General features: G+C 34.0%; 4 protein-coding genes across 4 annotated transcripts; 2 read left to right on the forward strand and 2 right to left on the reverse strand.

Moving 5' to 3' along the window:
• The first annotated feature begins 1,028 nt into the window (after positions 1-1,028).
• Positions 1,029-2,386, forward strand: LOC125811066 (probable galacturonosyltransferase-like 10). The gene has a single exon (XM_049490559.1). It carries the CDS (start codon positions 1,091-1,093, stop codon positions 2,186-2,188), a length of 1,098 nt encoding a protein of 365 aa, XP_049346516.1. The 5' UTR covers positions 1,029-1,090; the 3' UTR covers positions 2,189-2,386.
• A 987-nt stretch (positions 2,387-3,373) lies between these two features.
• On the reverse strand, positions 3,374-6,442 carry LOC125811065 (uncharacterized). The gene is made up of 5 exons (XM_049490558.1): positions 5,867-6,442; positions 5,475-5,742; positions 4,071-4,169; positions 3,784-3,995; positions 3,374-3,642 (listed from the first exon to the last, which is right to left on the reverse strand). Exons 1-5 carry the CDS (start codon positions 6,316-6,318, stop codon positions 3,567-3,569), a joined length of 1,107 nt encoding a protein of 368 aa, XP_049346515.1. The 5' UTR covers positions 6,319-6,442; the 3' UTR covers positions 3,374-3,566.
• Positions 6,443-9,396: 2,954 nt separating this feature from the next.
• Positions 9,397-11,437, forward strand: LOC125811068 (uncharacterized). Its single transcript, XM_049490561.1, has 3 exons — positions 9,397-9,541; positions 9,729-9,817; positions 11,101-11,437. Exons 1-3 carry the CDS (start codon positions 9,503-9,505, stop codon positions 11,246-11,248), a joined length of 276 nt encoding a protein of 91 aa, XP_049346518.1. The 5' UTR covers positions 9,397-9,502; the 3' UTR covers positions 11,249-11,437.
• A 525-nt stretch (positions 11,438-11,962) lies between these two features.
• On the reverse strand, positions 11,963-14,154 carry LOC125810994 (O-fucosyltransferase 19-like). Its single transcript, XM_049490486.1, has 2 exons — positions 13,745-14,154; positions 11,963-12,392 (listed from the first exon to the last, which is right to left on the reverse strand). Exons 1-2 carry the CDS (start codon positions 14,152-14,154, stop codon positions 11,963-11,965), a joined length of 840 nt encoding a protein of 279 aa, XP_049346443.1.
• Positions 14,155-14,693: the final 539 nt, after the last annotated feature.

Genomic DNA, 14,693 nt, shown 5'->3' on the forward strand with positions numbered 1-14,693 from the left:
TTTTTTAAAAAAAAAAACTAAATATAACTTAAATAACACGATGAAAAGTATATACCACATAGATATATTATTTATATTAAAAAGGATTTAACTTCTAAATATAAATAACCAACAGTTTAAAGTCATTTTCTCTAGCTTAATTTAACACTATAGTTAGAATGTTGTGTACGGATTAAAATCTGTCAAGTTTAAAATTGTCATATACTATATTTTACATAAGAAATTATTGCCAATGGGTGCAGAGCACGTGGTCACATGTTTTTGCATTGATGCGTGGACCAATTCACTTAACCGGACCGAACCTAACACTTCACCTTAGGTTCCTCGAAACAACATCAAAGAACCAAACATAGTTCTAGAAGAATAATATAATTATGTTTTGAATTTTTGTCCTATCTATTTAGAAAATTCATAATCTTTACTGCCTCGGAATCATATTAAGTGAATCATTAAAATTCCTTTTATAGTTCAAAATAAATTAATTATTCAAAATTTTATTTTTTCAATCAGTTAGTTAAGGTGTGTCAAACTCCAAAAATTCACGTAATATGGACCCAATGGGTATTAGCTTAAGAAATTTATTTTCCAATTATATTTGGCAAAGAAAAATAATTGTCCTAGTAGAATTGAGAAATCTTTTCTCTTATAGATTTACGATTATTAAGACCTTTTAAATCCTTTCTCTTATAGATTTACGATTATTAAGACCTCTTAAATCCTTTTTCTTATAGATTTACGATTATTTAAGAGCTATAAGAATCGTATTTGAGGATTTATTATCAATTGTACACTTGTTTTATATTTACTTTTGTGTGTGATGGTGTGCTAATAAACGTTAGAATCTTTCGGCAACGTAAAAACATTGAGTATTATTATAATTAATATTCTCCTAACGCGTTTGTGTTTTCCTAAAAACTTTTCTAGTCCCAACAACGCGATACGACCAATAAGGCAAATACTCGTCCAAATCTGAACCTCTATTTATATGTCAACTTCTCACAAAACTTCAAAACGCGTTTACTTTTTAACAAACATTCTTTGCTTTTCTTCTTTCATCTTCTTCTTCCCTTTGATTCAAATTTCTTTTGCTATGATTCTTTCTAAAAAACTCATCCTTGTTCTGTTTTTGTCGATTTCTCTGTTTCTAGTTCCAGCAAGTGCTATCAGAGGTTTTGTTGAGAAGCCCAGAAATATTAAAATTGATGGGTATTTGAATTATGTTGAATCTCCAGAGTATCGTAATAGCCAAGAATGTCCAATTTTAGATTCAAATTTGTTGATTTGTGACCCAAGTTTGATACATGTAGCTATGACTCTTGATGTCAAATATTTTAGAGGATCAGTAGCAGCAGTTCACTCTGTTCTCAAGCATTCATCTTGTCCAGAAAATGTTTATTTCCATTTTGTGGCTTCGAAGAATAAAGATTTTCAAGAACTGAGACAGATGGTGAAGTCCATATTTCCATCTCTGAGTTACAAAGTTTACAGCTTTAATGAGTTTCGAGTGAAGAAATTGATATCATCTTCGATTCGTCAAGCTCTTGATAATCCATTGAACTATGCTAGGACTTATTTAGCTGAGATCATCCAGCCCTGTGTTGAAAGGGTAATTTATCTTGATTCTGATGTTGTTTTGGTTGATGACATCCAAAAGTTATGGTCGATTTCTTTAACTGGTTCGAGAATTATTGGAGCTCCAGAGTACTGTCACGCAAATTTCAGAACATATTTTACCAACAATTTTTGGTCTGACCCGAAATTATCGAATGTGTTTCAAGGGAAAAAGCCTTGTTATTTCAATACAGGGGTGATGGTTATAGATTTAGGGAAATGGAGAAAAGGAGATTATACTGTAAAGATTGAGAAATGGATGAAGATACAGAAGGAGAAAAGGATTTATGAATTGGGATCATTACCACCATTTATGTTGGTATTTGGAGGGGAAATTGAAGGAATTGATCATAGATGGAATCAACATGGGCTTGGTGGAGATAATTTGGTGAATAGTTGTAGAACATTGCATCCAGGTCCAGTTAGTTTGTTGCATTGGAGCGGTAAAGGGAAACCTTGGGTCAGGCTTGATAAAGGGAATCCTTGTCCTGTTGATCTTTTATGGATGCCTTATGATCTCTATAGACTTAGCTCAATTGATTCTTTTGACGATCAAGAGCCAAGAGCCATGATTTGATTGTTTAAGCATACAAGTTAAAACCCTATAGTGATAATTTTTTTATTCTTTTTCTACATTGGGAAAAAGTGACAACTTAGATCCAGGGGATGATTTTGTTGAGTCCCCTTCGAGTTATTTCTTGTGTATAAGAGCAAATTATTTTTGTAAAGCGATTATTCTTTCATTTTATTTGTGATAATCAGAGTATTCATTTGATATTTTCTCTTCCATGATTTTGAAGTCTTAATTGGAGTACGTTGAATAGTTAATGATACGCATTCTAGAACAGAGTTTTGTACAAGATTCAGAATTTTTTTGCCCTCTATCTGCCTAATGTATGGTTCAAGGTTCAGTTAACGAGACATTTGGAAATTAATAAATGGATTGCTGAAGTTTATTGCCGCTAATAATATGCCTAATGGATGAAGATGTACCACCAATATTTATATAATACACCATTTTTTTATTTGACATGATGTGTTTACTATGAATATTTTTAAGTATTAGTTCGTGCATAGTTTTTTCCTCCACAAGAAAACATTTGTTCTAACTGATGCATCATTTAATTTTACATGTTTAGAAAAGATACTTCTGTCGAGAAATACTAATTCTAGATCGCTTGTATCTTGACACCAAATATAAAATGAAGTTTCGGACTACCTACCACAATATTAAGATAAACAATACCCCCACTACTTAAAAACAATGCTAGTATTATAATTTCACCTAATTAGTATAGCAGGACTTTATCAATCAAAGCAGCATGCCCCTTCTTTTTTTTGCCAACAAAAGCCACTTTTCACCAACCATTTTGAATCCTGAGTGAAGTGTGGACACTTCTCTTTCAACCACCACTCTAAATTCAAGGAAATTCCACCATTCTAAATTCACAGACGTAAAATTGAAATGATCCATACCATCCTTCACGTTTATAAACCCCCCAACATCATCCCCACCATGCAGCGCACAATGAAAATCTTTCCTTTAATGTTTGATTTTGGTGATAGTCTTATTGCAACCAACTGTTGAAGGTTGATGGGAGATCAGCAAAGAGGTTATACATAGTGGTTATTATGTGACGAATGATTATCCTACATTAGAATTTGCTAAAGGAAAATGCAAGCTAGGATCAACTATCAACTGCAGATTGCATGCATCATTTTGAGTGTACTTGATCAATTTATGCTATCAAGGAAAAGAGGATCTGAGAAATGGATTTATCATTTTCAACAGTACACCCTCCCATGCAATTACTCGTGACTTGCAAGAACAAAATTTTACAGGATATGTGGATTATTCTTATATAAATAACAGGAAATAATTGAGCTAGAAAGAGAAAAAGAGAAGGGGAGTAAAAGAGAAGCAGAATGTACATCCCTCTTTGTACTTCCCAAACTCATAACAAGCCGACGACACAACTTAGATGCAATCTGTTCTCCAATCCTCTCAAATGATGGCCCAATAACATACACCTGCCAATTACAACGATGCTTTATTGACCTACTCAGAAGAATCAGTTCAGATAAAGCTAGAGGATATCTGAGAAAAGCTAAGACAGTTGGTGACTACAAGGGATAAAGTAATAAATAACAGAGAGATGTCACGTTACTAACCAGAAAAGTAGTTTTGCCAAGTAATCCCGAGAAGTGCCTATTGCATCGCATAATTCGGTATCACTACTTTGGTAGTCTTTGGCACCAGTGAAATTAGAATCTTCTTCTTTGTTAACGTCGTCCTCTTTGAAAAATCTTTGCAAAATGTTTTGAGTAAGTTCCTTAATAATTTCCTCCACCTCAAAGGATGATGGTCTGGATAGTTCAGTCACCTGTTCCAGTAGCAGACACATCAGGATTCAATCTCATGGATTTCACACAGTATGACATACAAATAACTACAATACCATGTCAGATTCCAATGACCGAAGGTAATCCAGCAAATCATTGTTACTTTCGTTGATATACTCCATTTGCAAATTTTCCTGTTGCTGGGAATGCAGTTCCTGAGAGAAACAGAGAAGGACAGTATAACGTTTAGCTGAAGCTTTTATTTTTAATGTCAAATCGGACATAGCAATGTGCCACTGAAGAAAGGAACAAGAAACTATCAGTTTCAATGAGCAAGTTTGTACCCTAAGGAATTCAGCTGTCTCAATCTTATGTAGGCAAATTCAAATGCTTAATTATTGAAGAAACACAAGAGTAGTGAGTTCAAGTAACATGATTAGCCAGAAGCTAAATGTTTGATCTAGGCAAATATCTGATTTTCCAGCAGAAGTATAACTATTAATTAAATTATGCATAGATAAACTTGGAGATAAGCAAGTAGCAACACACTCACCCCCAGCATATTTATAAAAACGACAGGGAGAAGAATGGGGAAGATGTAGTAATTCATAATTCCTCTATGCACCAACTCTTACTTGAAAATATCCATTTAACATAATCAAAATAATTTGCAACTGAAAAATATTCTATGATTAAGGTCATGCTTCAAGAATGAACTGCAGAAAGCAGGGCTTAGACACTACTTATCCAGAAATTTGATTTTATTTGATTTACGCACAAGTGAAACTTTGAATGTTTACTTTTTCTAAAATAATGACCTGTCACAAATGTAACTGCTTAACCTTACTAGTTACTCCATCCACCAACTTTTTTGCAATAGCGACTAATTCATAATTTTTAGTAAGATAATTAATAATCTCTACTTTGAGAGTATAACTTCAAAGAAAATTTACATGATTAACTAACAAATGTGTGTAAAGTATCTAGAATTTCATACTAATTAAGTTTTGCACCAATGAAAGCATCCAAATAGCTTTTGTTTTAGACTACTCTTGGCAGTAGAATGAACATAATGGAACTTTTACAATGAAGAGTCTTCTATATGAAAAGATTCATGAATGAGTGAAGCACTTTGGCCAAACATACTTGATAACTTCAGTGGTTGACAACTCTTACACCTCTCAAATTTAACCCATATGGAGTAGCTAGTATTCCAAAAATTATCAGATGGACATTTATCAATGAGTTCTGAAAAAGGAGCTGTTTCAGACGAGCTGCAGTGGCATATTCAATTAACATATTAAGGTAAAAAAATACTTAGATTAATCCATAAACATGAGTTGAAATGCCACAAATATTTCTTAATCAACATCAGTCCACACAAACTCGCTATACCAGATAACGAGAACACTCCTGCAGTAACCAAATGTTCTGTAACTAAAAAATGACAAGCCAATAGTTCACATATAATCAAACACTGACAGTAGCTTGGATAGATTACAAAAGAGGAAGAATTTCACCTGCTTAACTGATGAGAGTTCTTCTTCTAATTGTTGAACATATTTCAGAGCTTCCGGAGATAAATTCCCAAGAGCTTGAATATCCATTCTCTCTGAAACCGCAGAAGACATATTTACACCAACTCCGCTTTCTCCCCGCTCTATCCCCTTGCTCTTTGAGCCTGAGTTCACATCTTCCTCCGATGAGTTGAAGCCTTTCAAATTATCGGATGGGATATCAAAATTCCTCATCAAGGATATCCTGTACTCCGCATTCCACAACGTATACCTACCACCACAAATCAACACCAATTGAATACACCATAACTTATTCAGATTGATCCAGAACTTTAACAAATTAACAATCACTATTTTAGACTTTGTGCATAAATTAAATTTAAGAGATTAGGTACCCGGTAATAATAGAAGAAACAATGAGGCGATCGAGAGCGTGTTTGGAAAACCGAACAGTCACTGAGAATTGATCTGAAGGGAGCAAGCCTAACATAGTAGAAATCGTCTGCTTCATTGAGTCCTTAGCAGAATCAGAAACGCCTTTAGATATAACAGAAGTGTCCAACGGTTCAATTCGCTTGAGCATATTGGCAATAACAGAGAATTCACTGCCGAAACTGGACTTCCTGGTGGAAACAAAGTCGTCCGAAACACCGCCGCCGTCTACGCCGGAAATAAGGCAGTTAACGGACGTACGCCGCCTGGTGGAAGCGGAAAGAGAAGGAAGCAAGGGACGGATGAGGAGATGGTGGGTAAAAGGAGGGGGTAGGTGAGGAGGATGTTGATGAGACTTAAGTGAGAGGTCTGCTAGACGAGATGCGAGTAAAACCCTAGCTGAGGCGGCAGCCATTAAAGACGGAGATTCTTCTGCTTCTTTCTCCTTCGTCTATTTTATTGTGTGGCTTGCGATGCCTCCGGCGAAGTTCTCACATCTTCCTTTCATTCTCTCTCCCCCTCATCTTTCATTTCATCCCACCCAATTCGTTTTCGTGTTTTTGTTGGCTTCTGAATTAACTGACTCTATGCCCTTCTTATTTGATTTATTTACGGATTCACCATTCTCGTATGCCTGGTTGTGAACTCCTTCCGTAAAACGCGAGAATCTTTGAAAATCTGGTCATTTTCTAATTTCTTTTTAGTGACGTTTCGACATAAAAATCCTGAATTTTTTATTTAAAAGAAAGAAAAAAAATACTTCATTAGTTTTTAATTTGATGGAATTTTAAAAATTAAATTAAATTTTATAATCTTAATTAGGATATGCTAACTGTATAAAAATATGCATTTTACGAAAATATACTAAAAAAGCAAGTAATACTAACAAAGTAAAATAGAGAGAATATTGTATTTATTTTTTAATTGAAAATTTAAGTTACGTTTGAACACAGATATTAATTAGAGTTAATTTTTAATTTTTTTGGATAGTTTGAAATGAAAAAAAAAACAATCTTCAAATTAACAATAATAACAATAATATATATCCAATGTAATTCCACAAAGTTGAGTTTGAGAAGGATTGAGTGTATGCGGACGTTACTATTACCTTAGTAGCAAAAAAAATATTTACGATGGACTCTAAGCTCAAGAAAAAAAATTCAAATCAATATAGAAAAAAAAACTAGAATAGAAAAAGTCATGAAAAAATAGTATAGAATATCTGACAAATTATTCTAAACAATAGTCATTTCAAATAAAACGATAATTAAAATATTAAAAAATATATAAATAATAACCAAACTCAAAAACAAACGACACAAAATAATACTATCACTAATAGTAATATTTTTGGAAAAGATTGAAAACTATGCTGAACGGGCACTTGATTAAATTTTGCTGTAGAGTGAACCTCACCACTAATTTTCATTTTGTCTTCTTACTCATAGACACTAGTAAATCCTTATCAATCAAATGGTCCAGCAAACATAGCTGTCTACCAAAGAGTAAATTTATTCAAATATTATTTCATTTCAGGTTATTATAAGTACTTTTTTAACTTTTGAAAATATTTATATTGATATTAATAACAAAAAGTGATGGATATTTTATTTTCAGCTCTTATATTCTTTTATCTCTTGATAATGATAAAATAAGTGAATTCATCAAGTTTTTTTTTCACTCACAAATATTTAAGTACTAAGAAGTAATTAGAATTATATTTATGATTCTTGTACATTTCTCTCTACCATCTCTCCTTGTTTATTGTTGCTATGGATGGAGCCATACTCAAATTACTAACAATTTGAGTATATATGATATACCTAACTAAAATATTACTCCCTCCGTCCCTATTTAGTTGTCCACTTTAGAAATGACACACAAATTAAGACAACAATGATTAGCATAGTGAAGTTACAATTTTATCCTTATAGTACAATTTACAATTTCAAAATAAATTCACTCAAGATAACTAATCAATGTTGGGAAGTTCATAAGTTTATTTATTTTATTTATGACAACTTTATTTAAATAAGGGTATAATAGGAAAAATTTTGTTGTCATTTCTTGATTTGTTAAAATGGACAACTAAATAGGGACAACTAAAAGAGGAAATATGAACAACTAAATAGGAACGGAGGGAGTAAAAAGGAATGGCGTCCTAACTTGCAAAAATAGGTTAATTTGTCAGATTATAATTAGGAAAAGCCCACATTAATAGTGCAAAGAATAAAGTGTTTTTAATTCATACATCGGATTATAATTAGGAGAAGTCCACATTAATAGTGCAAAGAATGCAGTGTTTTTAATTCACAAATTCCTTATTGAAACATGTGCATGTCTTTAATTAATCGCGTTTGAGATGCACGCATAAAAAATGGACAAAATTTTATTTGTGGACTGTGGCGTCAGGATGGAGGGAGGCCCAAACAGAATTTGTCAATTTGGTTTCTCTAGTGGCAAAAGTAGAAAAATGAGAACCAATTGTTTGAATCATGAAGAGCCAATGAGAAAATGGTCAAATAAGTAGGCCATTTGTTCATGCATGGAGACGCTTATGATAGTTGTAGCTTGCCAGGAGCCACCCAATTGGAATGGTCGGTCCAATCGTATGCATTTCATAATTTTATAATATTGTTATGTAACGCTTTGGTTGCTACTAGAGGTACTTTTTTCTTTCTTTTACGCTTCTTTAATAGAATTAAAAAGTATGCAAATTTGCCCCTTAAGAAGTTGTGATTGTTATTCATAGTCCCAAAAGCATAATAAAATGACCTTCAACTCTAACATTGTTGAACATGGTTGGATTAACATTTGAAATATTGTTGCATAACACTCATGTTAGTAGAAACGCTACCAATTTATGGATTCTAATTCTTTCTTTCATCGAAAGATAATAAATTGATAAATATTAATAGGTTGCTTTTTTTGTGTAATTTTAAAATGAAAAGTATGCAAATTAGTCAACTACGACTATATATAGCTTAATAATGTAAAAACAAGCTCTAAAAATATTGAAATTTTGATATAAATATCACAAGATCTTTGTTTGAAAATTTAATTTGAACAAATCAATTACCGAGAGATGTTTATTTCTTTTTTTTACATACACAATTTACTTTTTTAGTTAATTAAAAGAAAGTAAAGAAAATATATATGATTTCAAACTCATGAGAATATTAATATAGTAAGATCTATTTATAAACAATTAAACTTCTATAACATTTTGTTATAACAATTATTTTTTAAAAAAAAATCAATTTAACATTCTATATTCTATATAACAAAATTTTGTTATAACAAATAAAAACAACACGTTATGTAGAGATTTTATCGTATTTAATGTTGGACTATGTATTCTAAAAAACTTTTCAATTTGTTCTAGAAATTGAAAAGAAAATTTAGAGCTTCAAAGATTTCTTTAAAAAGTTTATGGGCCTTTTCGTAAATTGAAAATAAAGCAAATTGCAGTCAACGAAGAATTTCGATTTCGCGAGACTATATAAATACGGAAGGGGGCGAAATGAACAGGTTAGGTCATCATCATCAACAGTCTCAAAAAGATCGTAAAGTTTGCGTGTTCTTTCCCCCGTTTTTCTATGGCTTCTTCCACCATTAATCGATGGCTGAGGCCCGAGGTTCGTTTTATTCTTCCGCCATAGATCTCCTCCCTTCTCTTTCCTTATTATAAATATTTTTTTTAAATCTTCCTATGAAATCGGCGATTTTTGATGGATTATTGGGGGCTTTTCTTGTTTTATGGTTGAGTGTTGGTTTATCGATTAGATCTGATTGATTAAATATGCTATATTTGTGGTGGCGCAGGTGTATCCACTTTTTGCAGCCGTAGGCGTTGCTGTAGGGATCTGTGGAATGCAATTGGTTCGTAATATATGCACCAACCCTGAAGTCAGGTATCTATTCATATGCCCTCTGTATACATCTTCGTTTATGCCTTGTCTAATTTGTGTTAATTTGATTTAACCAACTTTAATTGGATACATGGTACTTTTTGAAAAATAAAACGAAGAGTATGCTTGATAAAATTCTCTTTCAATCATTGTTTGCAAGAGTTTTTTTTGTCGAATTAAAGATTGTTATGTCAATACAAGAACTAGATCGAGCATGTATGTAGAGAATTTATGTGACAGCTTAGAATTTACGCTTAGTTGATGAATAATTTGAGAATTCAAGGTTACTAACTCCATTGCTAGGCTGCCCAATCCTCCACCCTGGAGCCTGTAGATTATAGGTAAAGCCATTTTCCCCTTTTCATCCTCATAGGTAGAATGAATAATAAAGAAGTAAATAGAAACATAATTTTTCAATAAAATTAGTGATTGATCTACCCTTGATTTATCTCCCTAAAAACTGTATGCCTCCTTTATGTTTATTGTTTATTTAGATGCTGATGAAAGAATATATGTATATGTGTGGGTTAGAGATGGATTCAAGATTTGAACAATATGGGTTCAGTTTTCATGATTTTACTTGCTGGTTTCGAATTCTATTACTTTGGTACTTATTTAGTTAATTTTAAACCCACATACTTTGAGTGAACTAAAGCTACTAAATTTGAATGGACCAATTAGTAATACATAGATCCACCACTGATTGTGATTTACTTGAGTGTTCTTTGACAATCAATAATTCGATAAAGAAGAAAAGCTTCTAAGAGTATAACTGGTAGGACTTTAAAGCAACAGATGAGGTTACAATTGCGAGACTGAGAAACGGAAGAAGGAAAACCTGGTAAAATTTCTCTAATTTTGGATCAATTTTATTTGATTCTTTGTTGGTGGTACAAATTAAGTCAGTTGATCAACTGGTATAACATCTGCTAGGCAATGAAACCGCCCACATTTAAGTTGTGTCGTACCAGATTGCATCTTTTTTAGCTGTGGCAGAGTTTGGAATATTATGAAGGAGATAATTGAAAAGTGTGAATGCCACACCCGAGGTTAGAACACGTGACCGGTAGCAATTTTTGAGCCACATTTGCTACTATACTAGAAGCTTCTTTTGTGTCAACGAGATTCCCAATTTATTTATTTGACATAAAATGTTTTACCCTATTTGCACGATATTATCTTTTGAAAGGTGATTCAATTGACCCCTACTGAACTCTCTACATGCAAGTTGCATCCACCCCCACACCCTACTGACCGTGTCTTCTTGATGTTTGCAAAATTCTCAGGGTGACGAAGGAAAACAGGGCAGCAGGAGTGCTGGATAATTTTTCAGAAGGGGAGAAATATTCAGAGCATGCTCTAAGGAAGTTTGTTCGAAACAAGTCTCCAGAGATTATGCCATCAATCAACGGCTTCTTCAGCGATCCAAACTAATGCCCTAGTCAAGTTTAATATGGATTATAACATCATTATTCTTTGTCCTCTTCTTTTCCATTGAATGAGATAGACATGAAATGCATTTTTCTGGCCTGCGATGGGCCTAAAAGATATTGAAAGAAACTTGAATAAATGTAATCAGAACCACAAGTTCCTCCCTTTTGACAGGGCACATCTTTTCATATACTATTGAACTGTTGTTTTCCGGAAGAAAAATTCATTTACTTTCATGCATGAATAGCACTATTTTGGATTGGACATTTCAGACGTTCTGATGTATGATCAAACTGTGGTGCACTAGTTACAGCTTCAAGAGTTTGAATGAGAGTTTGGGACATTCTATTGTTGGAGCACTTTTCTCCGATTCTCGTTGATACACCGTCACCAACACTCAATTATGGCCCACTTCTCTTTTCCTTTTAGGCAAGAAACTCTTTTCCTTGTCCCGTATTTGTTTGCACCTCTTTAAACATTCAATATTTTTGCCAGTCCTTAGCATGAGTATTTTTCATGAATATATCATTGATCCAGCATTTGCCAATATAATCAATAGCCAAACAGGCTATGAGAAACCAGACGTCTGGCAGCCCCTTATAGGCCATTTGTAGAACAAGTATTTACATTGGACTAATCTACCAACTTATAATCAATCATACAAATACCTATCTTTGTGAAGCAACCTCTTAACTTGTTCTCTTGTTGAGTTGCTGTTTACTGGCTTTCTTCCCATGATCTATTACATAAACAACCCAACCTGGTCAAGGATTTTGCGTGAAAGTTGTTTAATCTTGGTGATTCTCCGGGTTGTCTGACGCAAGGTGCTCCTAATCTGTTGGATTTTAAGGCCTTAACTTTTGAATCAAACTCTTCCGAAGAGTTTTCACCCTTATCCAGTGAGTCGATCAATCTGACAAAATTGAACCTGTCAGGGCTATTGGTCTCTCGAAATCCTTCAAATCTTCTATGACCTTGCGCAGCAAAAACATAACTTTCAAGGGGTACCATATAGTCTACAGTAGCAAGACGATTTTGATAATTCTTGAAAGCCTTGGGGTCTTCATTTGTTGCAAGGGTTGAGTGAGAGAACACATTCGGGTAATGCAAACGGAATTCATCCATGCTGTTGTTACATAAATTTCCCCTGCAACGATGTATATTCTTCCATGATCTCAGACTGGAAACTACAAAGGCACCGAATATTGCTAAGCATCAGGGCTTGGATATCACAAACTGATAATAAGCCGCCGCACACTCAACTTATATGTATGCTGGAGATATTCAACCAATTACCGCCATCTCTTAAGTGAGAGTAACATCATCAGAGATGTCCTTGTTGAATGTGTTTGCTACCATCTGAAATAAAAAAGATCCAAGATGACATTAATGTTCATATTGTTTGTGCAGCTCGTTGGCACCTTCAACCTGCCTCAACATAATGAGCAAAAAAGCTCATTTGGCAAATGGAAACATTTTGAGTCTGACAGTAGCTGAATTGGATAAACTGTACTTCCATTCAAGAAATGTAGTCTATCATGGGTAACTCTTAAAATGGCAGAAACAGTTGCACCTAGAAACCTTTTCAAAGGCATGCTATAACTGTTGGGCGCGCAAAATTATCAGGCTTAATTGGAAAATATAAAACATGAAATAAGAAAAACAACACCAAGCAAATTGGAGTTGTCATCTTCAGATAAAAACATGACTTAGTGATAAAGGTAGAGTTTTCTTATTTCTTCTCTTTGCTTGTGGCATTTCTTATATGTTGTTCAACATTATGAAGTCTAATTACCAAAGATACTTAATGATTAGCTACTAGTTCTTCATATCTCATGGATTAAGAGGTTAAAGACGATGATTAATCAAAAAAGAGGCGAAAATGTAGTAAAAGTGGGGTCTAGGGAGGATAAGATATAAGCAGAAATAGGTTCAAACGTGTGATCCTGCCTTAATATGAGGAACTTGTGAAATGAGTAGACTTCTGGACCAACATATCATGAATATAGCCAAGAAAGGTGCCATTCTGTTACGGTCCCTTGTTATGGATATGCTACAAGATAAAATCTGAAGTTTTCTTCCTACGATCTATGATGCTCGTTCGTTAAGAGAGAACCTGCAATCTCTTGAGTCAAAGTACTCAAAAACTGAAATTGTTTTTTGCTTATATTTTCTGAGACAAACAGATATTTTAAATACAACACTATTACATGATCTCCTAACATTACTAAAATGAAAAACTGCACTAGTACAGGAAAATAACTACTACTAAAAAGAAATAAATATTGTTCTAACTATTGGATGACTAAGGAGTGATAACATTACTCTCCTCCAAATCGCGCTTGTCCTCAAGCACACTAAGTGCAGAAAGTATTAGTATTTCCCTCCTTTCCAACAAACTCTTCCTCATCGTCTATAAAGTCAATCCAGAATAGTTTCTTGCATTGATAACCTCGGGTGAATGGTTCATCACAATTGAAACAAAGTCCCTTAAGTCACCTAATTTCCTCCATTTCAGATCTAGTCAGTTTCTTCACAAATCTGGCATGTTGTTGAGGTGAGAAATCTGTTGCCTTGGACTTGCAAGCATCTAACAATTGTGTACAAACGGGTTGTTCCTTGCGTTCATAAAGCCGGGATAAACTCATCGTCGTAGCCAAATCTGGAGGATTATGCAGCTCAACCTCAATAGCTATATAATCAGTAAGACCGCTTATATAAAGTTCAATTTTTTGCGACTGAGTGAGTATACTAGCCCGCAAAATTAACTGCTCAAACTTTTGTTGGTAATCTGCCACAGACCTAATCTGGCATAACTTAGCCAATTCTCCCAATTTCTGACTTCTAATTGGTGGCCCAAAGCACAAGTAACATTGACATTTGAATTCATCCCAAGATGGTTGAGGCATATCTATCTCTAGTTGAAGAAAACCTTCTAAATGAAAAGAAGCAAGTCCAACCTTTTCTTCCTCTAGAGTTTGTTGGTGTCAAAAGAAGTGTTCACATTTGTTCAACCATCCCAAAGAGTCTTCTTGGCCATTAAATCGTGGGATATCCAACTTTGTATGTCGAGGAACGATGAAACTTCCTCTTACTTCTGATCTTGACCATCCTGCCACTTTTTATTTTTTTTCCTTCCAACTGTGATTCTGACTTGTATTTTTAGTTGAATTAGAATTGACCTTAGAATTCTCTAAATCCTTTGCGAGTGCATCCAAACGAGCATTTATTGCTTCCCGTCTGGCCAAATTGGTTGCACGTTCTTCTTGGAACAAGTTCACCGATTGTGCTAGTTGATGTTGAGTTTGGTTTCCCATATCTCCTGTCTCTGATACCAAGTTGTTACGGTCCCCTGTTGTGGATCTAGTTATGGGACGTTGCAAGATAAATGTGAAGTTTTCTTTCTATGACCTATGATGCTGGTTCGTTAAGAGAGAACCTACAATCT

Source organism: Solanum verrucosum, unplaced genomic scaffold (genome assembly GCF_900185275.1).
Source record: "Solanum verrucosum unplaced genomic scaffold, falcon-dt-bn FXZP01000032.1, whole genome shotgun sequence".
NCBI lineage: Eukaryota > Viridiplantae > Streptophyta > Magnoliopsida > Solanales > Solanaceae > Solanum > Solanum verrucosum.